The following is a 22,955-nucleotide window of genomic DNA, read 5'->3' as shown; positions in this document are numbered from 1 at the left end:
CGGGGGTGATGCTTGAGGAAGATACTGAGTACTAAAAGCTCAAGGGATTCAGTGGCTTGTATATCCAAAGTCTAGTGAGAGAGTTGAGTAAAGATCCATAGTGAGTGACTGTGGAGTAAAGAGAACTGTTTGCGTTGCCAATAGTTGAGTACAACTACCATTAGTAGCTGCTACAAGATTGTTGCCATAGGAGACAGCGGTTCTACCTATACAGAAATGGTGTCTGGCTGGAGGCTTTAATCTGTATAGTTGTCTGCCTATAGAAGTCTCAGAGTCTGCCAATTTTCATTGCATCTACCGAAGGATGTCCTGGCCCTAACCCTCTCTCTCTCTCTCTCCCACAGTTCTGTTCAAGAAACAATATATCTCTTTGCATTCAAAAAGCGTCTGGCGCCCACCATTTTCTCTTGCATTACACCCATGCCTTGGAACCCACTCTACACAGGATGTCAGCTGTCCCCAACTCTGGAGGTCACCCTTAGGCTGCTTTCACACCGAGGCGTCGGCGGTTTTAGAGGAGCTTTACCGTAGTTTTTGCTGAGGTATTCGGCCGCTAGGGGGGCCCTTTTAACTCCGCTAGCATCCGAAAAAGTTAAAATCGCCTGAAAAGCGCCGCTTTGCCCATTCATTTCAATTGGCAAGAGCGTTGGAGGATCACACCGCTACAAAGATGCTGCTTGGAGGAGTTTTTTATAACGTCCTTCCAGCGCATCGCCTCAGTGTGAAAGCCCTCGTGTTTTCACACTGAGACTGCAGGGGAGACGTTTTTCAGGCGCTATTTTTAGTCCAAAAGTGCCTGAAAAACGCCCCAGTGTGAAAGGGGGACTTATGCTTCAAGGGACCCGAGACTTTGCTACATTAGTATATACCGTATTTATCGGCGTATACCGCGCACTATTTTGCCCTGAAAATCAGGGCAAAATCGTGGGTGCGTGATATACGCCGATACCCGCCACGAGTTTGAATACTGCGCCGGCATATACCGAGCGCAGTACACTCGTGTATCTTCGGGCAGTCTTGGCGCCTCACACGCTGACGTCCTGAGCGTACAGGACGTCAGCGCGAGAGTTGCAGAGCCTGCCCGAGATACAGGAGTGTACTGCGCCCGGTATATGTCGTCGCAGTATTCAAACTCGGCGCGGGAAACGAGTGGGGAGGACGCGAGTACGCCGCAGAAGGACGCCGGACCCGACGAAGAGGACACCCGAAGCCGCAGAAGGACGCCTGGACCCGACGAAGAGGACACCCGAAGCCGCAGAAGGACGCCGAACCCGACGAAGAGGACACCCGAAACCGCAGACGGACGCCGGACCCGACGAGGCCGCCGTGCAAGACACCAAAACTGTAAGTACAAAAAAAACTTTTTTTCCACAGGATTCACGGCAACTTTAGGGGTGCGCGGTATACGCGGGAGCGCGTTATACCGCAATAAATACGGTAGGTATCCCACCATCACCTCATACAGTGCAAACAATCATTGAATGACCTTCTGTGGATAAGTAGACTGGTCATGTGGTAGATTCATGCACAAAAGGATACAATAAAGGGTTTATGTGCTCAATCCTTCATGTGTATTTGTTCTGATAAACTGCATAAATGGTAGTTCACAATGACAACAAGCTGAATAGAACCAAATATCCCTTTGCAGAGAAAATGGCCAGAATCTACAGCTGCAGTTTGCCTAATCCAATCAAAAGCGATTATAGCATAAACCCTGGTCACAACCACTGATGTAGACAGTGGAAATTTGCATATACCCATTCAATAAAGAAATCTTGGAAATGATAAAGACTTATTAGGCAAGCAATACAGCACTTGTCCCAGGAGCATGGACAGTATGTAGAACAATAGGCAATCTTCAATAGATCAGATGGCTGTAAGCTGAATTGTATTGTTCTTATCCAACCGTCATGGTGGTGGAGAACAAACTGCATAGTGGAAAGTGCTGATATCAGGGGTCCATGCGATTCTGTAGAAGCTGTAAGGCAAACTGCAGCACCTCCCCAGCAGGCTTCACATGATTGCTCGTTTAGACTTGTGGTTGGGGGAGGGGCATCAAAAATGCTGCAGCGTATGTTTTTAGCAACCCCCCCATTATCTGCTAAGGCAGTGGATTGGGATGTTTACATGCTGCAGTTGTACTTCTCGCCAAGCACATCCCATTCAAGTGAATGGGGAAGCGCTGCAAATGCCCCGCAACCGCAGGGTTAAAATAACGCATTGCACTGTGTAAAATAACAGCCTCCCCAGACCAGTCCTCTACCCTGTGCACTCCCAATTACTTCCCCATCCCCACTAGATTGATATTAGACTTTTACTCCAGGAGTATATGAGTTTGGAAATTCTAGAGAAACGCTCAAAAAATGCATTAGGCCCCTTTCACACTGGTGCGGGAGGCACGGTGGCGGTATAGCGCCGATATACCGCCGGATTTGCCGCGGGATTCGGCCGCTAGCGGTGCGGTATTAACCCCCGCTAGCAGCCGATAGAGGGTTAATACCGCCCGCAATGCGCCTCTGCAGAGGCGCATTGCGGGCGGTATTGCCGCGGTTTCCCATTGTTTTAAATGGGAAGGAGTGGTGAAGGAGCGGTATACACGCCGCTCCTCTCACCGCTCCAAAGATGCTGCTGGCAGCGCATCGCCTCAATGCCCTCGGGCTTTCACATCGAGTATGCAGTGCAAGAGTTTTTCAGGCGGTATAGCAGAGCTATTTTTAGCGCTGTACCGCCTGAAAAACTCCTCAGTGTGAAAGGGGTCTTACAATTTAACTAAACATTAGATTTTAGTCAACTAAAACAATTAAGATGACTAAAATACAACTAAAATGGCATTTTAGCCAAAAGACTAGTACTAAAACTAAATTGAAATTTGACGTCAAAATTACCACTGCATTCCACAATGGTATAGTCTTTTGACAATGTATTATGTTTTACATTACAAAAATATCCTCAGGTTTACCATTTATCTGCACCTTATTTATTCTGTAATACTTTATTTTGTGCCCATTTGTTTAAAGTGATACTAGTTTTTTTTTTGCTAAAAAAAAAAAGCATGTTATACTTACCTGCTCTGTGCACAGAGCAGCATGGCTCCTCCTCTTCTCGGGTTCCTCGTCGGTGCTCCTGGCCCCTCCCTCCTGTTACGTGCCCCCACAGCAAGCAGCTTGCTATGGGGGCACCCGAGCCACCCCCTTTATGTCTTCATTGGCTGGCTGACTGGGAGCCAATGGTGCTGCACTGCTGTCTCAGCCAAAGAGGAGAGGAGTCCCGGGCAGCTGCCACATAGTTGGATCTTGATGGACCTCAGGAAAGTATTAGGGGGGCTGCTGCACACAGAAGGTTTTTTCTCGTAATGCATAGAAAAACGTCTTCCTTTACAATCACTTTAATACTACATTACTGGGCTTTTTCTGATAATCTGTTTCTGTTTCATTGCTTTTAAAACATTTGCTCCGTTTAAAATTATGGTTTCAACTTGTTTTTATAATTTGCTCAGTTTTTTATGGCCGGTTCACCCCAGAACACAGTGCGGAAAAGGCACTGCCATCTGCATGAAGATGCCAATGTAATGATAATGGCACACCAAACGCAGTGTGTTTGTGGGCACATGCAATACTTTCCAGCACTACGGGAACATTTTCAGCCCAATTAGCACTGAGGAAGGCGGCACACGTTCCTGTACAATCCGACCCTGAGGCTGGGATTACTGATGCGGCCCACAGCAGGGGTCCGGTAGGTCCCTGTTCTCCGTTTCAGTTTCAATTCGGCCCTGAAACAGAGCGAAAGACACACAGCGTTCCTGTGCAAACTGCAACGGACATATGTGAACCTGCTCCAGAGAGACAGTCACAATCTCCTGTTATGCGTATTTGATGTGGTGAAATCCGCATCCAATTCACATAGGTGTGAACCCAGTCTGTCTTTATTGAAGTTTATTTTGCAGTTTCATTTTAAGGTGGAGTAATGTCCCTGTATTTATGCAAAATTCTCTGAGGATTCTATTTGATGCATTTCCTTATTTGTATGCATTTTTTTTTTTTTTTCATATTTGTATATTGTAAATTTTTTGAGCAACCTTTTACTGATTACAATACTTGGACTGTAAAGGATTTTACTCTCCCCCATGATAAATAGGCTTGACAAAGGGTCCGGCCTTTCTTAGGAGGTTGCTGCTGAGCAATACGGACACTGCTATTCACCAGTATAAAGTGGGCCCTTTGCTGCTTTTACCCAGAAACTATGCTAGTTTTCTTTCTGCACTCAGCTGTTTCGCAGGCTACATGAGGATTGCAGAGATCATAGTTTAGGCCAGGGCTCGGCAAATCCCGGGCGCCAGGTCGCCATGGCGACTAGAAATAGGGTCCTGGCGACTTGGCTTGGAAGGGGGGCAAAAAAAAAAAGCTGGCACCATCTGGTGGTGAGCCGTTGGTATTACAATTTGTTACCACCAGATGTGTAAGCTGGCGCCATCTGGTGGTGGCCGTTGGTATTACAAGTTAAGCATTACAAGTTAAACAGCAATTCTAATGTAATTTTTCACTACTTTCACTGCCATCTTCTTCCCTCTAATTAGAACCCCCAAACATTATATACATGTTTTATCCGAACACCCTAGAGAATAAAATGGCGATCGTTGCAATACTTTCTGTCACGACGTATTTGCGCAGCGGTCTTACAAGCGCACTTTTTTTGGAAAAAATTACTTTTTTTAATTAAAAAAATAAGACAACAGTAAAGTTATCCCATTTTTTAAATTTTACTCCGAGTAAATTGATACCCAACATGTCATGCTTCAAAATTGCGTCCGCTCGTGGAATGGCGACAAACTTTTACCCTTTAAAATCTCCATAGGCGACGTTTAAAAAATTCTACAGGTTGCATGTTTTGAGTTACAGAGGAGGACTCGGGCTAGAATTATTGCTCTCGCTCTACCAATCGCGGCGATACCTCACATGTGTGGTTTGAACACCGTTTACATATGCGGACGCTGTACACGTATGTGTTCGCTTCTGCGCGCAAGCTCGTCGGGACGGGGGGCGTTTTCTGGCTCCTAACTTTTTTAGCTGGCTCCTAGATTCCAAGCAAATTTGTCAACCCCTGGTTTAGGCCACACAAGCAGCACTTCCCTGCACCTCCCCCCCCCCCCACAAGTTGAAGCTGAATTTAAGGTATGGCAATTTTTATACATAACTACATTGGTTAAGCTTGGACCATTGTAAGTACAGTGGGGACAATAAATATTTGATCCCCTGCAGATCTTGTAAGTTTGCCAACTTACAAAGAAATAAAGGGTCTATAATTTTTAGAATAGGTGTATTCTAAATAATAGATACAGACTAACAAAAAAATCCAGAAAAAGTTGATTTGCAGTACTGTGAGTAACATAAGTATTTGATCCCCAATCAAAACATAACTTGGTGGAGAAACCCTTGTTGGCAAGCACAGAGGCAAGCCGTTTCTTCTAGTTGGTGACCAGGTTTGCACACATCTCAGGAGGGATTTTGGTCCACTCTTCTTTCCAGATCTTCTCTAAATCCTTAAAGGGATACTATGGGCTAGTTTTTTTTTTTTTTATAAACCAACATGTCATACTTACCTCCACTGTGCAGTTCGTTTTGCACAAAGTGGCACCAAACGTCCTCTTCTGGGGTCTCACAGCGGCTCTTCCCTGCAAGAGCTAACCCCCTCTGGGAAGCTCTCTCCCGAGGGGGGTTACCTTGTGGGCGTGCTCCCTTATGATACACTTGGTGGCCATAGCCGCCAAGTGTATGACTCGGCAGGCCACGTCATTGATTTGATTGACAGCAGTGGGAGCCAATGGCTGCGCTGCTATCAATCATCCAATGAAGAGCCAACTAGAGCTCGGTGATAGCAACGTGGGATCGCACCCAAGGAGATTCGGGTCTCGGGTATGTAAAACAGGGCCTCGGGGGGCAGTGACTGCAAAGTGTTTTTTTCACCTTAATGCAAAGGATGCATTATTGTAAAAAAACACAATCTTGGCTGTCTCTTAGCAACTAGAAGTTTCAGCTCCCGCCATAAATTTTCTATAGGATTAGGTCTGGAGACTGACTAGGCCAGGGCTCAAAATTTCAAATCCTGATCTACTCGCCAGGCCTTAACCACTTAAAGACCTTAGGTGTTTTTCAGATTCGGTGTTTACAAAACTAAAACATTTTTTTCTGCTAGAACATTACTTAAAACCCCCAAACATTATATATTTTTTTTATTCTAACACCCTAGAGAATAAAATGGCGGTCATCACAATACTTTTTGTCACACCGTATTTGCGCATCGGTCTTACAAGCGCACTTTTTTTTGGAAAAAATTCACTTTTTTTAATTAAAAAAATAAGACAACAATAAATTTGGCCCAATTTTTTTACATATTGTGAAAGATAATGTTACGCCGAGTAAAATGATACCCAACATGTCACGCTTTAAAATTGCGCCCGCTCGTGGCATGGCGTCAAACTTTTACCCTTAAAAATCTCAATAGGCGACGTTTAAAAAATTCTACAGGTTGCATTTTTTGAGCTACAGAGTAGCTCTAGTGCTATAATTATTGCTCTCGCTCTAACGATCGCGGCGATACCTCACTTGTGTGATTTGAACACCGTTTTCATATGCGGGCGCTACTCGCGTATGCATTCGCTTCTGCGCGCGAGCTCGTCGGGACGGGGCGGTTTTAAAAAAAAATTTTGGGGGTTTTCTTATTTTTTACACTGAAATAAATAAAAAAAAAAAAATGATCACTTTTATTTCTATTACAAGGAATGTAAACATCCCTTGTAATAGAAAAAAGCATGACAGGTCCTCTTAAATATGAGATCTGGGGTCAAAAAGACCTCAGATCTCATATTTAGGCTTAAATGCAAGAAAAAAAAAAAAAAAAAAAAAAAGAAGAGGAAAATTTGTCATTTAAAAAAATGACAACAAAAAAATTGTCTCTTTAAGAGGCTGGGCGGGACTGACGTTTTGACGTCACTTCCGCCCAGCAGAGCTATGAGGACGGGTGGGGGCCATCTTTCCCTCACTCAAGTCCTCGCTCTCCAGGCGGCAGCATCAGATCTCCGCCGCCGCTACCGACTGCTACGGTGGGCGCGGAAAAGCGGCGGGAGGGCCCTCTCCCGCCACCGATAACGGCGAATCCGCCGTTATCGTTTACACGGCCGCCCACAGAAAATATGGATACCTCAGTTGTGGCAGCAGCTGCTGCCGTTACTGAGATATCCATATTTAAAAAGAGGACGTACATTTACAATAAGCGGGTCGGCAAGTGGTTAAGAGTTACTCGCCACCAGTTGCCCCACCCCTAACCCCAGGTCTCTTACCTCTCCCAAATGCCCCACAGCTCTCTGACCAATGCCCCCCCCCCCTCCAGTTCTCTAACCAATGCCATCCTCCCAGCGGTCTCACCTTTTGGAGAGATATATATATATATATATTTATTTTACACACAAACGCTGCAAAGGTAAAAGGTTTTCTCTTAATGGAGTTCAACTTTATAGTAGACTGTACATTAAGTCCTACGTGCACATCAAAATAAAACAGGCGACCCTTTTGTTTTTGGACTGCAATATAGCTTTATTGGGTGAATTGTGAAAACTTAGAAAAGAAAAATGTGGCAGTTAACTGGCCAGCCTGCCATGTCTTTGGTTAGAATAAACAAGTTCACTTTTCTGTGCTCCATACAGAATAGTATCAGGTAGATTCCACTTTAATATCTTGCCTGCTACTGCCCAGGAAATGTAGTTTAAAAAAAAAAAAAAAAAAAAAAAAGTAACATGGACAGCACTGACTGACTAAGGTCACTTTTTATTAGCATTCTTTTTTACTTTAATTTTTCGTTTTTTATTTGGGTTGGGAACAATCTTTTTAACCTTCAGGCTCTGTAACTGAACACTTCCATCCTCCTCAGCCTTTGGGCTTTTGCGCTTTCTGGAGGTCGGACTGTTCTCATTTTCGTTCCCAGTCCCTTTGTCATCCACTGCATTCTCTTTGGTTCTCCGTGGCTTTCTGGTCAACCAGGATACTTTAAGGGGTGGCACCCGTGGGACGATAGCTTCCACTTCCTCTAAAAACATATCTGAGGTTTTCTTGAAGCCCAACGCCAGTACAGACTTCAAGCCAAGCACTGGCGCCACATTCTCACTAAGTCTCGGTAGCTGGCAAGCTGTGACTCCGCGACTGGCACTCAGTTCAGTTATATGTTGGGTGATCATTTGCGGCTTAGCAGATTTACAGACTATCACCAGGTGCAGTTCGTTTTTCTCTAGAGCACGGGTTACCTCATTGATGCCAATTACAAGATGTTTGCGGACGTCGCTTAAGGTCCATCCTGACTTTACAGGCTCCTCTTCAGCATTCTCTCTGTCAGACCGCTCTCCTCCTAAATCAGGATTTTTGTCTGTTCCATCAGGGTTTTCTTTTTTTGATCCTTTATTCTTTTTAATAAATTTCTTATGGATTTCAACTTTCTTCAGCCCAACCTGGGTGAACTTTTCTGTTAAGGTCTTTAATATGAACTGCATGTCCTCCCCAACAACAGGTGTCCACATCTTCTCATACGGGTTGTTCAGAGATGTCTTGACCACAATTGGTTTGGATTTGCGTATGGAACCCTTGGCGACTTTAGCAGCCATGACGATACCATCAGATGTTCAAACAAAATTAGCAAAGACACTGAAAAAAATAAAAAAAATATAATATGGTCAGTAAGCATCTTCCCACAAGCTGGTGTCATGTTCCTATTCTTTTTCCATTTGGTTTACATTTTGTGGTGACACCCACCATTTATTTCTATTTAGGTCTAGACACTGCTTTGTGAAGGGATTCTAAAAAGTAGGGGGGGGGGGGGAGACACACACCCCATAAACAGTTTACTTACCTGCCCCTGGGAGTTAAAGGGTCACTAAAGGAAAAAAAAATGTTTTGCTGAAATGACTGTTTACAGGGTATAGAGACATAAAAGTTAACGGATTCCTTTTAAAAATGATTAAAAATAGATAAAAATCAATCATATAATGTGCCTGTAGTTTTACTTTCGGTTTTAAACTGGTTTCATGTTTCTGTGAAGTAAAGCGACACACAGAACAAAAACAAACAAATCCAGGGCAGTGTTTTGTTTTTAAAAATGAATACGATTGGTTCTGAGGAGTTTTAGACACACAGTAATGACAGCTTAGACCACCGTGAAAATCTCCCAGTATTGTGGTTATAAGGAGCCAGACAAGCAGGAAGTGTGGAGATCAGAGAAGAATTACAGCAACTTCAAAGCAAAAACGAACAATGAGGACATGAAACCAGTACTGCAGTAAGGTAAAGGAAGCTATTTAGCTAAAAAAAAAAAATCCCTTTAGTGAACCTTTAAGCTGCATCCAGGATAATTTTATTTTTTTTACCTTAATGTATTAAAAAAAAAAAAAAAAAAAACACACACCCTTGAGCCTTTAGAACCACTTTAAATTAGGCAATTTCCAGAACCGTCATTGCTTGCATTAAAGAAGTAGTACAGTCAAAACTAATTAGCCTGCACTTCTGTGGATCACATGGAGTGCAGTTCACTCTGCACTCCTGTGACCAGTTTTCAAAAGAGGCCCGCTGTCGGCTGACATCACAGGAGCTGGTCCAGGCTTTTGAAAGATCGCGACCATACAGTCTGGATCTGCCCACAAGCCTGGACTGGCACCCGGCTCAGCCTCTCAGTGAGCAGCTGAGAACCTGAGCCGGCCGCTCTCTCCACAGCCCAGCACTCCAGTGGGTGATTGGGGGGGGTCACCAGCTCTCTGCTCACGGAGTCCTGAGAACCAAGCGATCAGCAGTATTTGGTTGCTCGGTTCTCAGACTTAGAGCCGGTGGGGGACAGATGCCACTCACTGGATCAATGCTGCATTTACCTAGGTAAGTAGAAGTCTGGAGGGGAGAAAAAAAAAAAAAAAAAAAAAAAAAAAACATTCTTCTTTAAGGTTTTGGCACAACCAATACTGCCTTACAAGAAGACCATCCCAACACTAACAAACCATAAAAGCGAGAAAAAAAATTGGGCAAAACAGCTTTGCTTGAAAGTGATCTTGTAAAGAGAAACACGTCAGCTGCTGTTGATTCTTCCATTAAAAATAGGCTTGTTGCCCGGCATCAATACTTTGAGTCACAGACTCTAAATAAGCACGCTGTAAAAGATTGCCACAAAAGGGTAAGAATTCCTTATCTCCTGATCAAGTGGCTCAAGAAGAAAACTGATACATCAGAATGAAATTCGAGCAACTGGCAATTTCAGCAAGAATGGTCAAAAATAGCACACTGACAGATTACCTCAATTTCCCTTTCCCCAGCAAATGAATATCCCTTCTGCCCGAGTCCTTGTAGGCATTTTTGCTTTTCCCTTCCTCCCGCGGTGACAATGTTGTCACTGTGACTCGTGTTAACTAGTACACTGACAGCTATAAGCAAATGCAGCGTGTAACCTCTCTCCACCTTAATAATATAAAGTGCCTATTAGAGAGATGTCATCTCATGGCATTTTCAGCCCCAGAAGAGAGACACAGTATTTAAAGGGTCACTAAAGGAAAACATTTTTTTAGCTAAATAGCTTCCTTTACCTTACTGCAGTACTGGTTTCATGTCCTCATTGCTCGTTTTTGCTTTGCTGTAAAACTGCTGTGATCTCCACACTTCCTGCTTGTCTGTTTCCTTATAACCACAGTACTGGGAGCTTTTCACTGTGGTCTAAGCTGTCATTACTGTGTGTCAAAAACTTCCCAGAACCAATCAGATCCATTTTAAAAACAAATACTGCCCTGGATTTGTTTGTTTTTGTTCTGTGGGTCTCTTTACTTCACATAAACATGAAATCAGTTTAAAAATGAAAGTGAAACTGTAGGCACATTATATGATTGATTTTTATCTATTTTTAAAAGGAATCAGTTAACTTTTATGTCTCTATACCCTGTAAACAGACATTTCAGCAAAAAAAAATGTTTTTCCTTTAGTGATCCTTTAAGCCCTTCCTTGTTCTATCCGAAACTTAAAGCTGAACTCCAGGTTTACATTTATTCCAAGTATTTTAATTAGGCCAGAACCATTTTCCTTACCAATAGTTGCGGCCGTTGTCAGTGCTGTATAAACTAATCAGCTATATACAGCGTTGTGTTCCAGAAGCGGTACGGGACACCCATCTTCTGCCAGAACAAAGTTAAAAGGATCACTAAAGGATTTTTTTTTTTTTTGCTAAATAGCTTCCTTTACCTTACTGCAGTACTGGTTTCATGTCCTTATTGTTCGTTTTTGCTTTGAAGTTGCTGTAATTCTGCTGTGATCTCCACACTTCCTGCTTATCTGGCTCCTTACGAAAAATCTCATGGCAGCTTCTCACTGTGGTCCAAGCTGTGTGTCTAAAACTCCTAAGAACCAATCAGATTAATTTTAAAAACAAAACACTGCCCTGGGATTTGTTTGTTTTTGTTCTGTGGGTCTCTTTACTTCACAGAAACATGAAACCAGTTTAAAAACGAAAGTGAAACTACAGGCACATTATATGATTGAATTTAATCTATTTTTAATCATTTTTAAAAGGAATCAGTTAACGTTTATGTCTCTATACCCTGTAAACAGTCATTTCAGCAAAAAAATATGTTTTCCTTTAAGTTGGGTTGAGTGCTGCTCAGCCATTCCCAGGAAGACTTGTATTTTTAGGAACAAATACAAGACTTCCTCTGATTAGCTGAGGTGGAGATAGAGACATCTGCAGCAACTGGTAAAAGGAAACAGTTTGTTTGGGCCATGCATGACCAAATCAAAACTATTTAAAAGGCGATGTTCAGCTTTAACCACTTCAATACCGGGCTGTTACACACATCCATACCGGGCCTATTCTGGCACTTCTCTCCTACATGTAAAAATCATCATTTTTTTGCTAGAAAATTACGCAGAACCCCCAAACATTATATATGTTTTTTTAGCAGACACCCTAGGGAATAAAACAACGGTCATTGAAATGTTTTATCTTGCACGGTATTTGCGCAATAATTTTTCAAACACCTTTTTTTTTTTAAAAATTGTTTCATGAATTAAAAAAAAAACAAAACAGTAAAGTTAGCCCAATTTTTTATGTAAAATATGAAAGATGATGTTACACCAAGTAAATGGATACCTAGCATGTCACGCTTTAAAATTGTGCACACTCATGGAATGGCGCCAAACTTTGAATACTTAAAAATCTCAATAGGCAACGCTTTGAAATTTTTAACAGGTTACCAGTTTAGATTTACAGAGGAGATCTAGTGCTAGAATTGTTGCTGGTACTCTAACGCACGCGGCGATACCTCACATATGTGGTTTAAACGGCGTTTACATATGTCGGCGGGACTTGCGTGTGCGTTCGCTTCTGTGTGCGAGCTACTGGGGACAGTCGCGTTAAATATGTAAAAAAAAAAAAAGTATTTTTTTTACACTTTTTTTTTATTTTATTATTTTTATTATCACTTTTATTCCTATTACAAGGAATGTAAACATCCCTTGTAATAGGAATGTGTGCGACAGTTCCTCTTTATGGAGAGATGCGGGGTGTCCCCTCCCGCCGCCTATAAGAACTTCCATCCTGGAAGATGACCACAGCTTCCAATTCCACAGACCCCACTGTATTGGCTGCATGGCCACGGAGTTATGTGCACCAGAAAACAGGAGGGTGGGCAGGATGATAGTTTTTATTTTAAAAAATGAAGAGGTAAACTTGCACTTTAACCACCTCAATACCAGACACTTTCACCCCCTTCCTGCCCAGGTCTATTTTCATATTTTAGCACGGTCACACTTTAACCACTTCAGCCCCGGAAGATTTGCCTGCTCAATTACCGAGCCATTTTTTGCGATACGACATTTTGTCGCTTTAACTGACAATTGAGCGGTCATGCGATGCTGTACCCAAATAAAAAAAAAATTTGACGCCCTTTTACTTGTTATAGTAAATATCCCCCAAAAAAAAAAAAAAAAAAATTAAAAAAACACCCCAACAATTTTTTTCCTCAGTTTAGGCCCATAGGTATTCTACATAAAAAAAACAACGCAATAAGCGTATGTTGGACTGGTTTAGGGCTGCAACCAACGATTATTTTCATAATTGATTAGTTGGCCGATTATTGTTTCGATTAATCGACTAATCGGATCATCTTTAAAAAAAAAGTGTGGTGTACAATTTAGTTAATATGTAAATAAAATAAAAAAAAAGGCAATTTATTCTTAAATATCCATATGCAGTGGTAAATATAAATACCCAACTACAGTAATTGTAATGCCTTCTATTACCTCCACTTTCTCTGGGTTCAGATGCTGATCTTCCCTGCACAGAGTCTTTAAAATTATTATTTTTTTTTTTTTAAACAAACTTGTTATACTTACCTGCTCTGTGTAATGGTTTTGCACAGAGCAGCCCAGATCCTCCACTTCTGGTGTCCCTCACTGATGCTTCTGGCTCCTCCTGCCTTCAGAGTGCCTCAATGGCAAGCTGCAAAGTATAGTATAGAGCGCCCGCTATAGCAAGGTAAAAAAAACTTCTGCCTTTAGAACCACTCACTTCCTGCCCAGGACTACATGTCCCATGAGGTATTGCTCCTCACACTTTCACATTCCCAAATTCTCAGGCACTTAGTGACATGTATGGATGGTGTACTGAGCTGTATGTGTGCTGCACTGTATTTCCTGATATGTAAACAAATAATGCATACTATATGCAGGCAAACTAATCAACTGGCCGATTAATCGATTATGAAAATAGTTGACTATTTTCATAATCGATTAATCGATTAGTTGTTTCGGCCCTAGACTGGTTTGCGCAAAAGTTTTAATGCCTACAAACTATGGAAAATATTTATGACATTTAAATTGAAGTTTTTATTATTATTTTTTTTACTAGTAATGGCAGTGATCTGCGTTTTTTCACAATATTGAGACGGACAGGTCGGACACTGGCAGGGAAGGGGTTAACACTAGGGGGCGACCAATGTGTGAACTGTGTTCCCTATTGTGTGTTCCAACTGTGGAGGGATGGGACTAACTAGTAGAGATGACAGATCATGGTTTCTACTTTGTAGAAACAAACGATCTGTCTTCTCTCTGATGGCCCGCCCTCTGGTGGCTCTCCTGGGCGAAGCCGTATATGTACAGGATTTCACCCAGTCGGTCGGGAACTGGTTAAAGACAATTCAATCATACAACACTGCAACCCAAACAAAATACATTTTTAACAGAGAGCTTTTGGCGATTACTCACCATTTTTATTTTATGCTATACAAATGGAAAAACACACACACACACACACGTTTTAGTTACGAGACGAGCTGAATACCCGGCGTTGCCCGGTCTTCCTATCTTAACCTTTTGGGGAGGAAAATCATAGTAATATAAATATACCCATCTTTTATATAAGGGTGTAGGTAAGGGTTAATGTAACTGTCATATATTTTTATTTGGCATATAAGTAATATGTGTACCAGGTATTATTGAAATATCTCCAGGCGTACAGAAGTTATGTGGGAACATACATTTCCCATTGATTTGCATGGGACTTTAAACAAAAACCCCGACCCTCACAAATGGGGGTAGTTAAGGGATAAATTAACTATCCTATAGTTTAAGTGGACATATAAGTAACATGTGACCAAGTGTTATCGAAATATCTACAGCCGTTTGGAAGTTATGAAGTAACATGTATTTCCCATAGAGTTGAATGGGACTTTAAAGAAAAACCCCGACCATGGCAAATGGGGGTGGGTAAGGGTTAAACCACATATCCTATGTTTGTTGCTGACATATAAGTAACATGTGTGCCAAGTTTCATGTTAATATCTTTAGCCGTTTGGACGTGATGCTGGAACATACATACATACACACACACACGTTGAGTTTTATAGTTACTTATTTTGTAAATATTGAAATTTCTCTCTCCTACATTTCATTGATACCAATAACCTAAACCAGTGTATTATATAGAAGAAAAAAAAATCTGCGCTAGTGTGTTATCAAAAGCAAATGCACTAAAACCTAAATATCAGGTCACTCAAAAATGTATGTCCTAAAAGTGCAGCCCTAAATCACCATGTGCAAAACACATTTAAAAAAACAAAAATAAGTACAAAAAGAGCAAATAATCGCTACGGTAAGGGGTTTTCACTGTGGAACAGTGAAAGTAATATTTACAGTAGCAATTTGCTTTTTTGTACTATAAAAGGGCTAATTTTAGTTTTCTTAACCCCTTATGTTACTGGCCGATTAATCGATTATGAAAATTGTAATCGATTAATTGTGTCGGCCCTAGTGTGAATGAATGAAAGAAGTATGGGACCCCAGATTGTAAGCTTGTTAAGGGCAGGGACTGATGCGAATGTACAATATGTAAAGCGCCATGTAAATGAACAGCGCTATACAAGTACCTGTGATATTAAATTCCTGACTACCTATCACATTTTGAAGGCCCTGGAGAACCAGGAAAATGGAAACAACCACAAAATGACCACATTTGGAAAGTAAAAACACAACCATGGATTTTCAGAGACATAATGAGTCTTTTGAACATGTTAGTTATTTTTATTTTGCCACACATTTTTTTGTTTTTTAACAAAGTTGTCAATTAAAAAAATATATTTTTAAAAACACACAGCATGGGCATATTTAGAATTACATCACCAAATACAATATACTAATCCTCCCGAGTATGGGGATAGCACATGTGTTAAGCCCCATACACACGATAGGACTTGACAACAAACTTCAACATTTTTCAAAAAAAAATAAGACCGTGTGTACACTCCATCGGACAAACTTTTTCGGTTTTCATCGGACAAAAGTTCGCTCTGCAAACGGACAAACTTTTCGGCAACAAAAGTTCTACGGTGCAAAGTCCTATCGTGTGTACAGAAATCCATCTGACTTTAGTCCGAAGTACAAACACGCATGCCCAGAACCAATGTTAAAATCAACCAACAATAGCAGAAGTTGACCAAAGGGTGGCAGTAAAGAGCAGAAAAACCATGTGATGTTGGGAAAGTTTGCAGAAAAGTCCTGCCGTGTGTATGCTATGGGTGTTCCCGACCAACTCCCTTCAAACAAAAATCCAAGGAAAAGTTTGTTTGAAGTCCGATCGTGTGTATGAGGCTTAAGACCTTTTCAATGTGTGGACCGATTAAGTAGCTGACATTGCAACCTGTGTATTGTAAAATCAACCAAGACTGTATAGAAAACAATGCACTGTAATGGCCACTGCTGCTATCTATGTGTGATCAGTGAATATAGCATAGTATAGCTTTCACCTACAGCAGTCGCTGTTCCTAAAAGCCAAGCAGGCCTAACTGACTGGTATTCGACTCCCCCATTGCACAATGCTATGTTCACTGGCCATAAAGTACAGGAGGCTGAAAAAATAAATAAAAATAAAAGGAGTACCTGTTCTAGTCTTGTAGTTCTCCACATAGGATAGGTGGGACTGGTGTCTCTCAGAAATGTAGCCAGTGGGACATGCAGATAGGTCAGTACTGGTGCCAGGTAGAGACATGGTCAGCAGCAGCCAAAAAAGGATTCATCCCGGCAGAGGCATGGTCTGCACAGCCAATGGATTGGTCCAGGTAGCAGGAAGGAACAAGGTCAATAAACAAGCCAGGGTCAGTTCAGGCACCAACATGGTCAACGAATAGCCAAAAAGATCCAGGCAGCAGGCGGTAATATCAGGCTTAGAGCCTCAGTCAGGTAACACCTGGACACAGGGGTAAAGGCTTCTTTCCACCCAAAGCCTCCAGATCCCAATCTGGGAATTACCCAGAGAAAACCAAAAGCTTACTACTGTGAAGTCCTTCATTCTGCATATACGAGACCCCCCCAGTGTCATCTTCACTCCCACGAATACAGTGGCCCGTTCTCCCAGGGAAAGGGGCAGTCCAGGCATTTGGAATAAAACAAAGTCAATAAACAGGCTGAGGTTAGTTCATGTGGAAGGCAGAAAAGTGGTCAATAAACCAGGCCGGGGTCAGTTCAGGCAGCAGGGCAGAGGCATGGTCAATATGAAGGCAAATAGTCAGTCCAGGCAGCAAGAAATTGTTAGCACAGAGGACAACGGATATAAGGAAAATGGCAGTCAGTCAGAAATATGTTCACCATAACTTCACTAATATCTTACTAAAGTGTGGTAACGTTTGAAGCAGCTTTCTATGCATAGGCCCGGTTGGGAGGGACACTGGGTACAATGAATAGGGGTGTCACAACTTACTCCATTCTCGCTGCATACTTTACATTTTTTTTGTCCTTGTTGGCCTGTTTCTGTGGGTGGGATATCACTTGGGAAATGTCTCCCATGCAGTCTGCTCACGACATCAGTTTGAATGATATCGGGTACAGGGCCTCCCTGGTAGATAAGAGCCGTGATTATATCCCTTTCAAATGTGAGAAAGGAGGCTGGTCTTTCTGTGGACTTGCGATAGAGGACATAGGAGTTATAAATTGCCAACTGGAAGAGGTAAATGGAAACTTTTTTGTACCAGTGGCTGGACATTTTGGTTGCTAAAAAGGGCTGTAGCGTTTTGTCATTAAAATCCACACCTCCCATGAAGTCATTGTAATCATACATGCACTCAGGAACTTGGATTGGACCGTGCCTTCCTTGGTATTCCACTGAGGTGTCGTTATGGATGGAGGACAGGACATACACATTTTTCTTATTCCTCCATTTCAGGGCCAAAACTTCATTATTCCTCAAACTCATCGACTCCCCCCTTTGTAGCCTTGTGGTCACCAGCCGTTGTGGTAAGCCCCCACGACTTGCTCGCACTATACCGCAGGCTAAAGTTTTCTGTTGGTAAAGGTGATGAAAAAGGGGCACGCTCGTGTAAAATTCGCCCACATAGAGGTGGTACCCCTTTTGGAAAAGTGGCAGTGCAAGGTCCAAAACAATTTTTCCACTATTCCCCATATAAGATGGGCAGTCGGGGGGCTCCAGCTGACTATCGTCCCCTTCATAAACACGGAAGGCATATGTATACCCTGTGGCCCTCTCACAGAGTTTGTGTAGCTTCACCCCGTATCTGTCCCTTTTATTGGGAGTGCTCTGTTCGAGTCCCAGCCTGCCGGTAAAATGGATGAGGGACTCATCAACGCAAATATGCTTCTCAGGGATATACAACTGAGCAAATTTCTGGGAAAAAATGTTAATAAGCGGGCGAATTTTAAAAAGTTTATCATATCCAGGCCGATTTCTGGGAGGGCACAGTGTATTGTCGCTAAAATGGAGGAAGCGCATGATCATTTCATAGCGTTTCATTGACATCACCGATGAATACAGCGGCTTGTGAAAAATAGGGCTTGTGGACCAACAAGATTGTACATCATTCATTTGTGAAAGTCCCGCGTTAAGAGTGAGGCCCAAAAACTTTTTGAATTCTTCCACTGTGACAGGAGTCCATTCAAATGGAGCGGCATAATTTGAATTTGGTTTATTCGCGATGTATTGCTGGGCAAAAAGATTGCTCTGGTCCACAATCAAATGGAATAAATCGTCTGTGAAAAATAAATTAAAAAAATCAATTGGTGTAAAATTTTCGGTGTTGGCCTGAATGCCTGGCTGTGCAGTAAAAGGGGGGATACTAGCTGATCCCGAATCGCTTGGAAGCCATAGCGGATTTGCACGTGCCTCTGGGAGACTTGTATGGGCCTTCTCATTCAGGTGTACTGTGCTGCTCGCCTCTTCAGTAGGATAATGAATGGTGCTGGTGGTTGTCTCCTCTTCAGAACTTCTCATCCTTTTTGTAGAAATCATTTCCTCCTCCGATTCGGTTATTGACTCGCTACCCTCCACGGGTTCGTAATCAGAATCCGATGATGAAAGCTCCCCGCTGCTCTCATCTGTCAACGTCAGAACCTGGAAGGCCTCCTTGCTGGTGTACGTTTGTTTGGACATGGTGCACGCTGGCTCTGGTGACACTGGGACAGGTGTGGCTGCACTGTTGTGGCTGATCACAGACCCGACGATGACTGCACAGGTGTGACAGGTAGATCACGGCACTGATGACGGCTGCACTGGCTGAAATCAAAGTAATGACAGGTGGCTCGATGTGTGTAACAGCGTGTTGTCACAGTAAAGATCACGGTACATAACAGTGCAATTGCTAAACTCACAGGGCCAGATTCACGTAGCCCAGGCGCAGCGCAACGTAACCGATTTACGTTTTCTGTCTAAGTGCCCGATCCACAAAGCACTTACCTGGAAATTTGCGGCGGTGTATCCTAAATCCGTCCGGCGCAAGGCGGGCCAATTCAAATGGGGCGGGTACCATTTAAATTAGGCGCGCTCCCGCGCCGGACGTACTGCGCATGCTCCAGACGCAAATTTCCCGACGTGCTTTGCGCGAAATTACGACGCGCCGACGTTTTGTGAATCGCAACGTGAAAAAAAGACTTGCGCCGGAAAAAAAAATAAAAAAATCAAAAGCGACGCGGGAAAGACGGGTATACTTTTACATGGTGTAGTAATTTTACACTTTGTAAAAGGTGCCCCATCTTTGCGACGGCAAACTAACACTTGCGGCGACGTAACGACGGGAAAAAGTTTCGTGGATCGCCGTAACTGCTAATTTGCATACCCGACGCTGGTTTACGACGCAAACTCCCCCCCAGTGGCGGCCGCGGTACTGCATCCTAAGATCCGACAGTGTAAAACTATTACACCTGACGGATCTTAGGGATATCTATGCGTAACTGATTCTATGAATCAGTCGCATAGATAGAAACAGGGATACGCCGTCGTATCCCTTTTGTGAATCTGGCCCACAGATCCTGGTAGAGGTCTCTCTCCCTCCTCTCACACACAGTCTGTGAAGGAGGAAGGAGAACCAGGCAAACAGCATTACCAGTCATTGTTTACATTTTCTGATTAGCTGTAATTGGACACAGCAATCACATGGTAAAGGGCTGCTTAGATTGTCCCTTTACCCCAATCTTTGAGGAGCTGTGGTCCAAGGGACACTGCAAACACAAATTGCACTGCTTCAGCGCCAACAGTCCTGCTTGTGACGTCACCTAGATTCACCCTATGCGTCACATGACTTCATCAGGGGAAGTTATGCGACCTATAACGATACACATAGGGCGGAGCCAAGTTACAAATAAAGCAGGACTGATAGCATCAGAGCAGCGTGTATTTTGGATACTGAACAATATAGGGGTCTTCAAAAAGTTTCCACTTTTATATTTTCCATGGAAATAGTGAGGGTGGGAGGGGTAGTAATTGGTCGTGTCTGAAAGGGACATGTTGGTATAAGGGGGAAATGTGGGGTGGGGGAATCTGCGCTAGGTGGAAAAAACTGATAAAACAATTAAGGGTGGGTCTTAGGAGGTGTGGGGTCTTCTGAGGATTGTTTCTCTTCTCTCTCCACCTGCGGACCTTAATATTAATATTGGACTATCACCTCTTCTGTCACCCTTATTGGAGGGGGCTAATAACCCTTAGTTCCTTCTATGGACTTTATTTATAACTGCACTATATATTTGATTTGCTAATTTTACTAGTAGACATATACATATATATATAATTTTTCTGGTATAAGCACATATTAATTCAGTGGACAATTGTGATAGGATCTATCCGGTTTATTGAGTTATCATAATTCTGTTCATTCACCTTATGATTCAGTCACACATTTTGCTACTAGATTCACTCACCTCACTTCCTGCCCCAGACAAGACTCTGCGCGCAGGAAGGGCCACACTGGCATAGAGGAAGCATGCGTTGGGGGGGGGGGGATACATACACCACATCTATACACAAGCTCGCTTTACATCTCTTGTGACCTCCCCTCCATTCCTGGTCCATACTGAGCTCTCACACCCTTATGGTGGTGTCATCGCACCCCCTCCATTCCTCACAGTCACCCCCAAACACTCACCGTTCTCAGCTACATACACGCCGAAAGCCCGCGCTGCACTCCCAGCCAATCAGAGAGCCTCTCCTTCACTTAATCCAGCGTGGAACGCACAGCCCGCAACATCATCGGATTGGGCAATATCGCAGATATCAGCCCCACCCACTTTGTAGCGATAGGACGGTGTTGCTACAGGGGGGGGGGTTATGGGAGATGCAGTGTTTTGGTGCCTTCTGAGACTACAAGTCCCAGGAGACACTGCGCCACACAGATCCGAGCGAGCGAAGAATCTGTTAGAAAGATCTTATATAGAACTGCAAATGAACGAAAAAATCTTATTGGTGACTATGGCCACAACTCACATGTATTCTGATGTATGCATTCACATGTCACAATAATAAAATATTATATATATGTACACACACACACTAGGGACGGTTTACTAAAACTGTTCACACAGAATCTGGTGTAGCTGTGCATAGTAACCAATCAGCTTCTAACTTCAGCTTGTACAGTTATGCTTTGACAATAAAACATGGAAGCTGATTGGTTACTATGCAGAGACACATCAGATTCTGTGTGCACCAGTTTTAGTAAATCTCCATCTGTAAATATATATACAGTATAACAAGAGAATCTGTATATATATATATATATATATATATATATATATATATATATACATACATACATACATACATACAGGGCCGATGTGCCCTATAGACTCACTATGCAAGCCGCTTAGGGCCCCGCAAAGCTGCGTAGGGCCCCGCCTGGTGAGAAGGCATTTTCGGCCCCTCACCCCGCTTCTCAACTCGCTGGCTGCATGGGAGAAGAGGTAAAAAGTCAGCATCCCCCCGCTTCTCACTTTAATGTAAGATGTCATTTCCGACAGCAGAACACCCCCTCCCCCCGCTTCTCAACGACATGTCATTTTGCTTAGGGCCCCAGGGAGGTCAGGATCGGCACTGTATATATATATATATATGTATATATATATGTATATATATATATATATATATATATATATATATACACACACACACACTATTTTTTATATTTTATATATATATATATTATAGGGATGAGCTCCAGCATGTTCGCAGACTTCACGTGCAGAGCCCGCCAGGAAGTCGGCACGGCGCTGTGCTAATTACAGGCAGGGAGACATTGTCCCGATGCGTGGCTGCAGGGATCGGGAAATGTCACACTGCCTGTGATTAGCGCAGCGCTGTGCCGACGGGCTATGCACATGGAGTCTGCGAACGCGCTGGAGCTCATCCCTATATATATATATATATATATATATATATATATATATATATATATTTTTTTTTTGTTTATTAACCACTTAAGGACCGCCTAACGCTGATATACGTCGGCAGAATGGCACGACTGGGCACATCAACGTATATGTACGTTGATCTTTAAGCCCAGCCGTGGGTCGCGGGCGAGCGCGCTCTCAAGACCCGGTCCGAAGCTCCGTTACCGGGACCCGCGGACACGGTCGCCGCTGGAGTCCCGGGATCGGTCCCCGGAGCTGAAGAACGGGGAGAGCCGCGTGTAAACACGGCTTCCCCGTTCTTCACTGTGGCGGTGTCATCGATCGTGTGATCGCTTTTATAGGGATCCACAATCGATGACGTCACACCTACAGCCACACCCCCCTACAGTTGTAAACACACATTAGGTGACACATAACCCCTTCAGCGCCCCCTGTGGTTAACTCCCAAACTGCAACTGTCATTTACACAGTAAACAATGCATTTTAAAGCGGATCTCCACCCTAAAGTGAAGTCGCGCTGATCGGCACCCTCCCCCCCTCCGGTGTCACATTTGACACCTTTCAGGGGGAGGGGGGTGCAGATACCTGTCTAAAGACAGGTATTTGCACCCACTTCCAGCCACACGTCACGGGCAAAAGACGTGTTTTTTCTGACATCCCGTCTGTCCCCCGTTGTGTGCTGGGAACACTCGGCTCCCAGCACACAGCGGGAGCCAATCGGCGGGCGCAGCGCGACTCGCGCATGCGCCGTAGGGAACCGGGCAGTGAAGCCGGAGC

General features: G+C 43.3%; 2 protein-coding genes across 4 annotated transcripts; both read right to left on the bottom strand.

The window, feature by feature from the left end:
* Positions 1-7,560: 7,560 nt before the first annotated feature.
* RPP38 (ribonuclease P/MRP subunit p38) lies at positions 7,561-21,025 on the bottom strand. Of its 3 annotated transcripts, none has more exons than XM_040352427.1 (2): positions 20,918-21,025; positions 7,561-8,684 (listed from the first exon to the last, which is right to left on the bottom strand). In XM_040352427.1, exon 2 carries the CDS (start codon positions 8,642-8,644, stop codon positions 7,811-7,813), a length of 834 nt encoding a protein of 277 aa, XP_040208361.1. In that variant the 5' UTR covers positions 8,645-8,684; positions 20,918-21,025; the 3' UTR covers positions 7,561-7,810. The 3 variants fall into 3 exon arrangements, with proteins under 3 accessions (XP_040208361.1, XP_040208363.1, XP_040208362.1); XM_040352429.1 differs by lacking the exon at positions 20,918-21,025 and adding an exon at positions 20,783-20,804; XM_040352428.1 differs by lacking the exon at positions 20,918-21,025 and adding an exon at positions 16,434-16,749.
* Positions 17,149-18,933, bottom strand: LOC120941052 (piggyBac transposable element-derived protein 4-like). Its single transcript, XM_040354291.1, has one exon. The coding sequence runs from the start codon at positions 18,931-18,933 to the stop codon at positions 17,149-17,151; it is 1,785 nt and encodes a 594-aa protein (XP_040210225.1).
* Positions 21,026-22,955: the final 1,930 nt, after the last annotated feature.

Source organism: Rana temporaria, chromosome 5 (assembly GCF_905171775.1).
Source record: "Rana temporaria chromosome 5, aRanTem1.1, whole genome shotgun sequence".
Classification (NCBI taxonomy): Eukaryota; Metazoa; Chordata; class Amphibia; order Anura; family Ranidae; genus Rana; species Rana temporaria.
Note: the sequence above shows the minus strand (reverse complement) of the source record. Positions and strands in the feature narration are given on the sequence as shown.